This window comes from Plecotus auritus (genome assembly GCF_963455305.1).
Source record: "Plecotus auritus genome assembly, chromosome: 3".
Taxonomy (NCBI): Eukaryota; Metazoa; Chordata; class Mammalia; order Chiroptera; family Vespertilionidae; genus Plecotus; species Plecotus auritus.
In genome coordinates, this window is record NC_137772.1 from 176,459,934 (window position 1) to 176,472,925 (window position 12,992).

At 41.1% G+C, this 12,992-nt stretch overlaps 1 protein-coding gene across 8 annotated transcripts in view; it reads left to right on the plus strand.

The window, feature by feature from the left end:
* Positions 1-2,887: 2,887 nt before the first annotated feature.
* The window catches only part of CERS5 (ceramide synthase 5), a 32,909-nt gene continuing 22,804 nt past the window's right edge, over positions 2,888-12,992 (plus strand). For 2 of the 8 annotated variants that reach the window (XM_080662648.1, XM_080662644.1), the window contains exon 1: positions 2,915-3,340. Coding sequence is in view for 3 of the 8 variants with exons in the window: in XM_080662644.1 (XP_080518770.1) it covers positions 3,144-3,340 (197 nt within the window). In the remaining 5 variants the exon portion in view is untranslated. Of the gene's footprint in view, positions 3,341-12,992 lie in introns of all 8 variants that reach the window. The other 6 variants (XM_080662650.1, XM_080662649.1, XM_080662646.1 and 3 more) reach the window with 6 other exon arrangements.

Here is a 12,992-nt window from a genome sequence, read left to right on the forward strand (position 1 = left end):
GAACTTTTCAATGTTCCTTTTTCATTATTATTTTTTTACATTGTTACAGACTCTCAGGATCTACTTTTACCGTAGCAGTTTGGAAAGAAAAAGATCTGATGTGGGTTTAAGTGAAGTGCTATTAATATACCTCACCACTAGGTGGTGGTGTTGGGATGATTTTGGGGGCTTTCATCCTGAAGGTAGACAAATTTTTCTTGAAAATTGAAAGCAACTTGGCAAGAGAATTGTGTACATTCAAAATGAGCCGTTTGTTTTACCAATTCAGAATATAATGGTGGGTTTTTATTGTTAATTGTACTCAACATTTAATAATTTACCTTACAATTAGGCCTAAAATGCCAAATGGAATTTCCAAATGCCTCTGCTGAAAATGGACTTGTTTTCCACTCTGAGCAAAGGCATAGTTGGTTGTTTGATTTCCTTGCCTGCACAGGCAGTCGACCCAATTGTTAAGGCACTTTTTTTTTAATGGGAAATGTGAATTTTCTTGGAGAGAGGCATGCTTTTTGAGTCATCTGTTATGTTTTCCAGGGGTACTGTGCATTTCAGGGTTTTGCCTGGTTTTCTAACTACTTTTTGCTCTTGCTCCACCATAAGCTAAAGTCGGTTAGAAAGCCTTGTTCACTGAACAGTTATCCAGAAGCTCCTGTTGACCTTCATAAAATATCCAATCCTGGCTTCAGTGTAGCTACTCTTACTGTGACACACTGCTACTCTAACCTATCTACATGATACAATATCTCCTGACTTTATACAATAAAGTCTGAGTGCCTATGGCTGACATTTATGGTTATCAGTTGAGTATGTCACCATATATCAGGTACATGGGCACTGAGATTACACTTAGAACCCTTTTCTATGCCTTTCAAGGGCTAAGGTAGACATAGGTATGAAGAGTAGAAACAAGGACTAGCTCCATAATCAATATAATAAGAGTCATTTTAAGAGAATGACCAGATAAACATTCTTAGAAAAAACAATAAACATTCTTAGAAAAACAAAAATGACAGCCAAATAAAAAGTGTTTATTGCTTATTCTCTCAGCTCTCCTGAATGAAGGCAACTTGTTTGGACTTGATATGTTGATGGTGGCAATAGGATGATGTTTCTCATTTGGTGAAGTGGGAAAAGGAGACTCTTCAACACCATCGTGCTGGTGGGATCACTTCTGGCCAAAGCTTTCATTACATTTTCATGAGCAATAAGTTTTGTAACAGCCAAGAGGTTGAGAAATGATACAAATGTGTTTTTCTGGGGATAGATCTCATATACACACACACACACACACACACACACACACATATATGTGTTTTATATATATGTATATACATTGTTTATATGTATATATATGGTTGTGTTTTTTTAAGAGAGGGAGAGGGAGAGAGAAATACTGATGTGAGAAACAATGATCGGTTGCCTGCTGCACGCACCACCACTGGGGATCAAACCTGCAACCTGAGCATGTGCCCTGACTGGGAATTGAACCTGCAATTCTTTAGTGCATGGGACTACGCACAACCAACTGAGCCACAGGAGCTAGGGCTGGGGATAGATCTTGAGACCAAGATCATTGTGTGTTCCTACATGCCAAGTTAGCATGTTCTCTGTTTCTTGGGGCTCTGATTTGAATTACCATGGGATCATGGAGGATTTACTTCTTTTAAAATGTATCTTGAGCCAAAACTGGTTTGGCTAAGTGGATAGAGCATCGGCCTGCAGACTGAAAGGTCCCAGGTTCAATTCCAATCAAGGGCATGTACCTTGGTTGTGGGCACATCCCCAGTAGGGGGTGTGCAGGAGGAAGCTGATCAATATTTCTCTCTCATCGATGTTTCTAACTCTCCCTCTCCCTTCCTCTCTGTAAAAAATCAATAAAATATATTTTTAAAAAATAAAATAAAATGTATCTTGCCAAAACCGGTTTGGCTCAGTGGATAGAGCGTCAGCCTGTGGACTGAAAGGTCCCAGGTTCAATTCCGGTCAAGGGCATGTAACTTGGTTGCGGGCACATCCCCAGTAGGAGGTGTGCAGGAAGCAGCTGATTGATGCTTCTCTCTCATCGATGTTTCTGACTATCTGTCACTCTTCCTTCCTCTCTGTAAAAAATCAATAAAATATATTTTTTAAAAAATGTATCTTGAATATAGATAGGGTAGTTACCATTAAGCTATTGTTGGGTTTGGAGAAAAATGGTTTCAGGCAGTGGTTCTCAGACCAGCAGCAAAGGCATCACCTATGAGTTTTTTAGAAATTAGAAATGCAAATTCATGGGCCCTCCCCTGAACCTCCTGAATTCATCGCTTTGGATGGGCCTCAGGAAACTTTTAATGAACTCTCCATGTAGGAGATGGAACAAGCTAGTGGCTGAGCTGGGGTGTACTAAAGTTTGAGAACCAATGAGTTAAAGCAAACCTAATGTACTCCTTAGAATGGCTGGAGTTTTGTTTTTTCCTTTTCTCTCTTTGAAACCCTTTAACTGCTGCCATACTAGTTATAGTTACTTTATCTGTCCTTAGATAAGAGGTAGAGATTTAGATTTTTAACTTATTTTAAAACCATTCTAGTTAGCTTCTGATGGTGGAGAAGAGTAGGCGGGTCCAGCTCAGATGAGAGCGGGGAGTGGAGAGATGAGTGCAGCCTGCCTGGGAACGGGAACAGCTTTGAGTTGCCTGGGCTGAGAAAAAGGAATGTCCCTATTAGGGAGCTAGCCCCGAAATAAGGGGTGTGTCAGTAGGTGGACAGGCAAAAGAAGCGTGGCCGAAACTGATAGCAAAAAAGGGCGGGACCAGCGTTCTAAGGCCAGTGGGGGTGGGGCCAGGGCTGGGGGAGGGGCGGGGCTGGGGGCGGGGCTGAGGGAGGCTCGGGAAGGGGTGTGGCCAGTCTGGAGGGCGGGGTCCACCACGAAGTCCGAGGAATCCGCGGTGAGCGAGGTGGGCGGGGAGGCGAGAGGGGCGTTGGAGAGGCCCGACTTCGCGGAGGAGGCTCGGGAAGGGGTGTGACCAGGGCCGAGACGTGCGGAGAACAAGAAGGGGCCGGAAGGGGGCGGCCACCGGCCCGGCCCCGCCCCGGGGCCGCCTCCCCGCGGGTTCCGTTGGCTGTGGCGGCGGCTGAGGCTGTGGCGGCCGCGGGGCGGGCGTAAGATGGCGACAGCTGCGGCGGGCGCCCTGGGCCTGCTGTGGGGCTGGCTGTGGAGCGAGCGCTTCTGGATGCCCCAGAACGTGAGCTGGGCCGACCTCGAGGGGCCGGGCGACGGCTACGGCTACCCCCAGGCCCGGCACATCCTCTCGGTGTTCCCGTTGGCGGCGGGCGTATTCTCCGTGAGGTTGCTCTTCGAGCGGTGAGAGCCGGCGAGCGGGCTGCACGGGCGCCGGGGGCGCGGGCCGGGGGACGCCGAGGGCCGGAAGCAGAACTGCAGGGAAAGCCCGGAAGCAGGGGTGCGGTGAGGGGTGCAGGGGGAGCCTGGGCTCCGCGCGGGATGCGCGGAGGGTGGCGAGGTGGCCAGGGAGCCTTGCAAAGACAGGGAGCTTGGGGCGTGGACCATGCTAGAGTGAGAGCGAGGAGGATGCTGGGCCCATTCAATTGCAGGTTCCAGAGGCCTCTTGGGGGGTGTCTTCCCAACCTCCAAGGATTCTCCAGACGGGAAACTGGTTGAGTGTGAGCTGCGGCCGAGAACCCGAAGCGAAGAACAGGAAAAGGGCCACGGGAACCCGAGCTAGTTGGGGCCATGCAAGCTGAAGGGTCAGCGCAAGAGCCGGACGTTCAAGCAAAAGGGGCGGATTCATGGGAATCTAAGATTTGTGAGGATACTTTAGTTTCTGAGAGTTGAGGGGAGCTGGATTATTTAGGCCCTAAATGTTGGTTTGTCAGCTCTTGGACATGTGCTTGTGTTTCAATAAAATTCCGCCAGGGCCGGTAAGAGAATAGGGTGTGGTGGAGCCTGAGGCTTCCAAAGTATGAAAACTTGTCAGCTAGTTGCTGATGGGGCCTTGGAGGCCAGTGATGGAAGGGGGAGTGGTCATCTTGAAAGGATGGAGAGTCCTAGGGCTTATGAGAGAAAACTGCTGTATTGAGTCAAACTTCTGAGTTTAGCAGAATCACAACATCTTTGTTAGGCCATGTTTTTGGAAAAGTGATTTCACCTTTCTTTGAGTGACTGGATTGTCTCTAACTGTCTAAGACAGTGGTCGGCAAACTCATTAGTCAACAGAGCCAAATATCAACAGTACAACGATTGAAATTTCTTTTGAGAGCCAAATTTTTTAAACTTAAACTTCTTCTAAGCCACTGCTTAAAAATAGACTCTCCAGGCCATGGTATTTTGTGGAAGAGCCACACTCAAGGGGCCAAAGAGCCGCATGTGGCACGCGAGCCGCAGTTTGCCGACCACGGGTCTAAGATAAAGATATTCAATGAGAACTTGATGTGGTGATTTTATAAGGTGGACTTACAGCTGTGGGTGCTTTTGACCAAGTCTACTCAGACTCTGGAAAGGAGACTTCTTTCCACTAGGTCTCTGGTAATGAAGGTGGCACTTTGACACCTTTTGTTCACTTGGGCTTTATATAGAATATGAATGCCCTTTCTGGGATGCTATAGATAAAATAATCTGTTACTCTCTGAAAAATTAGTGTTATCTGTTTGATTTTCCTACTACTTATGGCACAAAATCTTTGAAAAGTATTTGCTATGTAGCTAGCTAGTCATTAATCCATTTATTCATAATGTTTGTATATTATCATCAAAGTGTTCTGCTAGATTTCAAGTGCAAAATATGACGCTTTTAAAAAATGTTTTTATTGATTTCAGAGAGAGGAAGGGAGAGAAAGAGGGATAGAAACATCAATGATGAGAGAGAATCATCTATCAGCTGCCTCCTGCACACCCACCACCGGGGACTGAGCCGGAAAACCTGGCATGTACCCTGACCAGGAATCGAACCATGATCTTCTGGTTCATGGGTCATCGCTCAACCATTGAGTCACAGGCTGATGCTTTTAATTGTAGCAAATGAAACCAGTTGCCTTTTATGGGTCCTCGGGAACTTAGTGGTGCAGTTTTTAAAGTATAGTCATTTTATAAATGTTATTGGGATGGAGATACAAACTACTTATCTCTCTTAGGAGTAACCTAGATCAGGTTAGTATGTATATGAAGGCTGAAAAAAGAGGAAGACAATGTAATGACTAAAAAGGAAAATACATAATTCAAAACCTGCCAAAAAAATTCATTGTCCCAAGAAAAGATTCTGTGCTTCTTACATAAATATATACCAATATGGAAATATCTCCACATTAGTGGCAAGAGGAAATAGCTTGTTGCTTCTAAACACCCATTTTATATAAACTTACATTATCTTCAGATTTCCAAAAAGTTCCCCCAGGTGGCTGAAGACTGTCTCCTGGCAGAGGCACTGGAAAAGATCCTTTACCTGTGGGAATTCTATCTGAATGTTTCTATGGTGCTCCAGTGTCAGGAGAGTAGGGGTGGATGGGAATACTGAGCTGAAAGCATTCTAGTATGATATTTCTTGGCTAGTATAGATCAGTAGTTTGTTCATCTCATGTTTGATCTTAGGAAAGTTTAACCCTAGAAGCAGTCTTGCTATTTTGTTTCTCTTTTAAGACCTAATACTTTAGCAATAAAACTAACTTCTAGATTACCAGTTCCTCTAATTGCTCTGGTCTTTTATAAAGGTAATAAAATAGAAGCCATTCTTATTGAATATAGAAAAAAGATATATCAGAAATATTGGTGGTGTCGTTTTTCCTATATTTTCTCATTTCTCAGATCCTACCTACTTAGTTTCTAGAAGCAGTTCTGTAGTTACCATAGACTATAAGAGCTAGAATTCCAACCGCCTTTTACAGATAAACTACGGCCACTTTTCAGAGGTTGCATACTCTCCTGGGGGAAGAGCTAGAATCAAGATGTAGATCATTTCCCCCAGCCCAGGGCTCTTGCCACTGTGTGTGTATAATGTGGCCATCTTTTCCTGTTCCTTAACCTCCTTTCAAGGGTTAAGATTTAAACTCCTGGTTCCTAGTATTCTAAGATTTGGAGAACACATTCATGCTCATCTTATTCTTCATTATTTAATATAATGTGTTTGACTTGAATTTTGCAATTTTTAATTGTTCTGCATATTTTAATGAATCTTACACTATAATCCCTGATAAGTTATCTCTATTTGTGTTGTTTTAAGAATCTCTCAAAGAATACATATAGAGTTTACAATCTGTTCTCACTTTCTCTTCCTTGTCATCAACCACAGTGAGTATTTTATTTTTTTAAGTTCACACATTCCTTGGTGAACTGCAGCCCATCTGGTAAGGATGACTTGAAAAGCTACTCGACCATTTATGTAAAGTGTTTATATCTAGCTAACTAATTTGCTGAAGAACTACAGGTAGGAGAGAATTACCTACCAAAGAACAAGAGGCTTTCCTTTGTGGGCCTCTATTGACTGGTTGCATTGTTATGGCCCAGTACCTTGCAAAAATGCCTTGGGTGTAGCATGTGGTCAGTAAATACTTTTTGATAGTTTGAGAAGGGTCCACCCTCATCTACTCATTTGCCCAGAGGAGTAACTGGAATCTAAATCTTCAATCTGAAATAGATGTTTGGCTTGATTAAGAGAGGCAAAACTATAATTCCTTTGTTTCTATTGTTAAATTTCACCATACTATATTTGCATGTTGTGTACCTTCCTACATCTTCTCTTTCTCCTCTCCCCCATACACAAATTCATGCTACCCTGTATCTATAAAAGAGAGATAAACTTTTCCACCTGTTTTTTTAAACTTATTTTAATATTATGTTGATGGTTGAGATCTGAAGGAAAGAGTGGTTCAAACTAAGTCTGCTATGTCTTACTTAAATTAGATCTTAAAGATAAATTGTTTGAAATTTAGTATCTAGTCCTTTGAGCACTAGATATAATACCTTGTTCCTTGGGATTAAGTAGGAGCTTGAGTCTTAATATTGACACCATCAGAGATATATAGGCTCATTATTTTGAATATGATACTGCAATAGGAGCTTTATGTTGCCAGAAGAAAATTTTTGAATTATACAGGAGGTAGATTAAAACTCTCCTTGCTGCTCATTCATTATTCCAATCCCCTCTTCTCTCCTGTTACTTCCTAAGCAACCTCACTAGGCTGTCTAAAGAGCCTTCTCAATATAAAAGTCACTGGGGACTGAACATACTCATTTGCTGGCCGTCATGTAACTGGCAACAAAGAGTAGTGACTCTGTGTGTTTGTGTGTGTGTATGTGTATGTTTCTTAACCACTCATTTCATCTTCCTCCTGTAAACTTTGCTACCTCTGCTGTATACTGCCTTTGTTTTCCTGTTCTCCCCCACTTCCCCTAAGAAAAGGATGAACTTTTTTTCCTCTTCCCAACAGACCAGCTGTCCCCCTCCTAGAACCATAGCATGTCACAGCATTGTGACCCAGTGTTAGTAGAGCCTCCAGATAGGGAAGAAAGGCTTTGGGAAGAATGGACTGAGCTGCTGACTAGGCTGTAAGGGAGACTGCCAATTCCACTGCATCCCTAAAGGTGTTCTGTTGGGTGTTATTGAATTGTAAATCACAGAATTAAATCAGGTTTGCAGATCCAGCAGAGCGAGATTGAAAAAGATGGTCACATGACCCTGCTCTTATCTAAGTATCCACCTCTTAATAAGCTCCAGATGGTCAAAAGCCTAATGTGTTCCTCCTCTCTAAGGGAAAACTTCTTTCCCAAGCCCTTTCTGGGTAGTGGGTATTGATTCTCTGCAGATAACCCTGAATACTGTCATGCATGAGGTCAGGTTCCTGGCTTATCCCTAGAGACAATATATTTGCCACTGAAAAGAAACGTGCTAGATATTTTTGCTTTAGCCACTTCCTGAGTCAGAAAACTAGGGTTTCCTACATGAGTAAAGAAGAAATTCATGAAAGAAGAGACAGCAAATGAAATCTGTACACACACCCCTCCCTCATAGAGTGGGAACGGAGAAATAATAACCTATTTTGGCTTCCTCTCATGGGTATTTTTAGGCAAATAAATGCTGCCTTCTAAAGAATTTACTAAGTTATGAGCTTTTTATACTGAATCCACTTCTACTTAATTGAGGTGTTACTGCAAAAGGAGTTAACCATAATCACTTCTAATTTTAGAAAAAAATCCAAAACTAGTTTCCTTAGATATGAAGGCAGTTTTTCTAGCTGTGAAGGAGAATTCTTTCTGAATCCCCTAGGACTATGCTGTGCGGTACAGTAGTTAGTTAGTACAGTAGTTAGTACAATAGCTGCTAGCTTTTTGGCATTTTAGATGTGACTAGACAGAACTGAGATGTGTTCTAAGTGTAAAATAAAATACATTCTGGATTTTGAAGGCTTGATACCAAAAAATAGTAAAATATCTTAATTTTTAACATTGATTACATATTGACATGCTAGTATTTTGTGTATATCAATTAAACAAGTAATTATCGAAATTAATTTCACCTTTCTTTTTTGCTTTTTTAAATGTGGCTATTAGAAAATTTAAAATTAGCTATGTGGCTCACATATTTCTGTTGAGCAGTGCTGTGGATAGTGACTCAAACAAATGTTAATAATCAAGAAGAGAATTATATAAATTCACATTTGATTCAGTTTTTTAGGACCAGAAGGTAATTATTCCTACATATATCAGACTATGCTTTAAAAACACTGAGTCTTTCTAAAAAAATTATAGTAAAAATGGGATTTCTAAAATGTTAATAGTCTATTTTGAGATATCTTTGATTGACAGTGCCTTTAGCCAAGCATTGGTCTGTAGTTTTGCTTTTCTGCATATATCTTCTCAGTTGAGTAGATAATGAGCTGTAAACAAACAAGTTTGTCAAGTAGTTAAGTATACATGGGCTCTGCACAGCCTTAGTAAGGCAGAGAATAATCACACTATTATATATCTTCTCAAAATGATGGAGTTTCTGAAAAAGGGTATTCCTTGCAGTCTTTAGCTTTTAGGGTCAGCATTTTTAGGAAGTCTCTATTATAGGCACAGAGGGTCTCAAACTAAATCAGATTGCTAGATATCAAACTATGTGCCAAGGATAAAAAGGTGAGTAAGTCATGATGTCTACCCTCAGAAAGAGAGTAAGAAAATCAGTGGTTAGAAGACAGTGTAATAAATGTATGCACAAGGGTAAGTTATGGGGGTTTGGAGGAGGTGGATTCAGTTCCTTTTAACAGCTATTAACCAAAATATAGGCCTAATGTCTCGCTAACAATGCCCCCTCCCCGGTTTGTTGGACTATGAAGAATGGTAAGAACTTTTTGAGAAAAGAGTTTTTTGTTAACCTTTTTCTCTAATTCACCTCTTATTTGAAACCCGGGTTTGTGTGTTTCTACTTTAAGCAAATACATTAAGTTGTATAATCACTTATCCATTTAAAAATGATAAATATGTTTGGCCCTGGCCAGTGTGGTTCAATGGTTGTAGCATTGGCCATGCACTGAAGGATTGCAGGGTCGATTCCTGGTCAAAGGCAAGAACCACCATCCCTGGCTTTGGTCAGCATGTGTGGGAAGCAACCAATCAATATGTCTCTCTCACATTGTTGTTTCCTCTCTCTCTCCCCACCCCCCTCTCCCCCTCTCCCCCTCTCACCCTCTCATCTCCTTCTCTCCCTTTCTTCCCCTCTCCCCCTCTCCCCCTCTCCTCCTTTCCCCCTCTCCCCCTCTTCCTCTCTCCCCCTCTCCCCTCTTCCCCTCTCCCCCTCTTCTTCTCTCCCTTTCTTCCCCTCTCCCCCTCTCCCCCTCTCCTCCTTCCCCCCTCTCCCCTTCTTCCTCTCTTCCCCTCTCCCCTTCTTTCCCTCTCCCCCTCTCCCCCTCTCCCCTTCTCCCCCTCTCCCCCCTCCCCTCCTCCTCTCCCCTTCTTCCCCTCTCCCCTTCTCTCCCTCTCATCCTCTCCCTGTGCAATAAAATTACAACTTAGTTTTAAATTAGTTTGTATCTGAAGCATTTGAACATACTTACATACTCTTAAGTAGTTCTTATCTCAAGACTTAGTTCCCTTATAATAAGGTAAGGTATAAGCAGGATGCTGATCCTTTTTTCTCCTTATAGTACCAGTAGGTACATTAAGTGGCACAGGTATTAGTCATAATTCTGTAAGGCCCTGTTATAGGTCTAAGTGAAGATAACTGTGCTACAAGTGGATAAGGAATGAAGGATACTCTGGTATAAATCCACAATGTGTGCCTTATCATGGTTTAGAATAGTATGTCATAGAGGTCCTTTTCCTTTTAGTATGTTTGTGCTTTTTTGTTTGTTTTTATTAAATTTGTTGGGGTGACATTGGTTGACATGATCATATAGATTTCAGGTGTGGGTTTCTGTATTACAAGATACTGCATCATATGCCCACCACCCAAATGTTTCTGGTTCACTGAGTTATATAGCTCTGGCAAACGTTATTCATTATACAATATTTTAAAATCATATTAGTTAATCTCATAACCAGTATCATCAGAAAACTCAAAGTTTATCGTCAGGTCCAAAGGTGGATATAAGTTCTCTAAAATTCTAATTTTTACTTGAAAATATTTTATCATTGGCAACAATATTTGTTTCTTTTAAGTGACAGGCTTATTTCCTTCATTTTCAAGAAAATGTTTTCTAAATACCTAGATCTGAATAACCTTAGTTTATCTGTTGGCCATTCTGTCAGGTAAAATTGCTGTTCAATGAAAAAAGTGATTTGGTTCAGCATACAACTCAGTCAACCAAGTGCATTTCCTTGAGACAGCCATCTGTGTACTTTAGTGTGTAGCAAAAGTGCTTTCTGTGTACTTACCATTTTATCACAGAATACTTTTTAGCAGTTTAGTCATTGGTTAAGATTAATAAAATTAATCATTTATATTATTTCATCAAGGACAGTCTTAAGTGAAACTAGTTTTGTTTCTTTTTTAGCTAAGAGGACATAGCAAAGAATAATATAACTACTACTCCAGTTTAGTGTCACTGCTTAGATTTGTGCTCAGGTGCCATTAGTTTTACCCACCATCCTTTTGTGCCATCATTGCAAATATCAAGACAGTAACAAAGGCAAATAATATATTAATATTATTATGAAATTAATTTTGACTTTATGGGCCCCCAGAGAGTATCTCAGGGACTCTCAGGGGTCTGTGGACCATCCTCTGCTGTAATTGAATGAGATCACCTAGGGTTAGTATATAGAGTAAGAAAAGAACCTGCGTAGAACCCTGAGGAAACACTTTATTTTAGGAAAAGGAAAAGGAAAAGGAAACCCAAAAGGAGATAAGAGGTATGACAGCCATACAGTATTTTATCTTAGTTAGCATTTAATAAGTATTTAACTTTGTCCCAGGCACTGTTCTAAGTGCTAAACATAGTAACTTTATGAGGTAGGTAGATACTGTTGTTATCTTCATTTTACAGATGAATGAAAAACCTGAAGCACAGAGAAAGTTAAGTATCTTGTCCAAGGTGACTCAACTAGCAGTGCATACCAAGCAGTCTAGTTCTACTGCCAGAGAGAGAGAGAGAAAACTGGAAAGAGTATAGCAATGAGGAAGCTAAGAAAAGAGCATTTCAAGAGGGAGGGCATGGTCAATATAAAATGGTGCGTGTCAGGTAAGATATAGGACTGAAAAACACCTATTTGATTTCACAATAAGAAGATCATTGACAACTTTGGCAAGAGCAATTTCAATGGAGTGTAGAGACAGAAGTCAGATGAGAGCGGGAGGAGGGTTGAGGAATGAGTGGGAGAAGAGAAGTCAGGAGGAGAGAACTTCAGTTGTGAGGTAGGAAAGAACAAGAGGGTGTGAGGGACAGCGAGAGCCTTTTTAAGATGGGAAAGACTTTAGCATATTTAAGGTCTAAGGAGAAGAAATGAGGCTGAAATGAATAGGGGGTAAAGAAGAATAAGTAGAATGAACTTTCTGATCAATAAGAGAATGTATTAAAAGCACAAGAATATTAATTTTAGATAGAGTGGTTCTGCTGCAGGCATTTCCTTCTCTTCTTAGCCCAGATTCTTGAGAGTCTTGGCTATTTTCACTTCTTTCGTGCTCCTCCTCATATCTTTCACTGCTATAACTCATTAATATCTTTTAGAGCCTCCATTTTACTTACAGGAATTTCTTTGGTAAAGATTACCCCAAATCTCCAAATTGCCAAAGCCAGTGGATACTGGATTTCTACCTTATTTGATAGGACTTCTGTCCCCTTGGTTCACCTTTTATGCTAGTTGTCAACCAGGATTCTGACCTTGTTTCTCTTTTCAATTTGTATTGCTTTCTTATGTAGTCACACCCACCCCCCACAATTTTAGCTACCACCTATATTCTTATTCTCCCACTCTCTTTTTCTTTCTTAGATGTGTGTGTATCTCAAGTCCCTTTTCCAAGTTTATTTGCCTACTAGATAGTTCCATTTCAGTGTCCCATTTAAGCACACACAGCTCATTTGTCACTCCCAAATTTGCTATTACCTTATTCTCTACTTGGTTGAGACACCGTAATCAACTTAGTTTCCCAAGCCAGAAACATGAAAGTCATGCTTGACTCTTCCTTTTCTTTTGCCTCTTACATCTATTCAGTCACCAAGTTCTATCAGTTTTACCTCCTTGGTATATTTTGAATCCATCCTTTCTATTTCTATATTCTTAGTTCAATGTTTTATCATTTATAGCATGGATTTTTTACAATAGCCTTTAGGTGATGACAGTTCTTTATTAATATATAGATCCATTCATCTCTTCTCTAACCCCTCGCCCACCCCCCACCCCCCGTCTGAAGCCTTTCAGTGGCTATCAAACTATACTAGTAGGATAAGGTTCAAGCTTAACATAACATACAAGGCACCTGTGATCTGGCCCCTAATTACCTGTATAGTTTTTTTCTCCTATCACTGTTGCCACTGCCACCCCTTCCTCTAATGCATTTTATAATTCTCTAAGTAGACTTTGTTTCTTATATC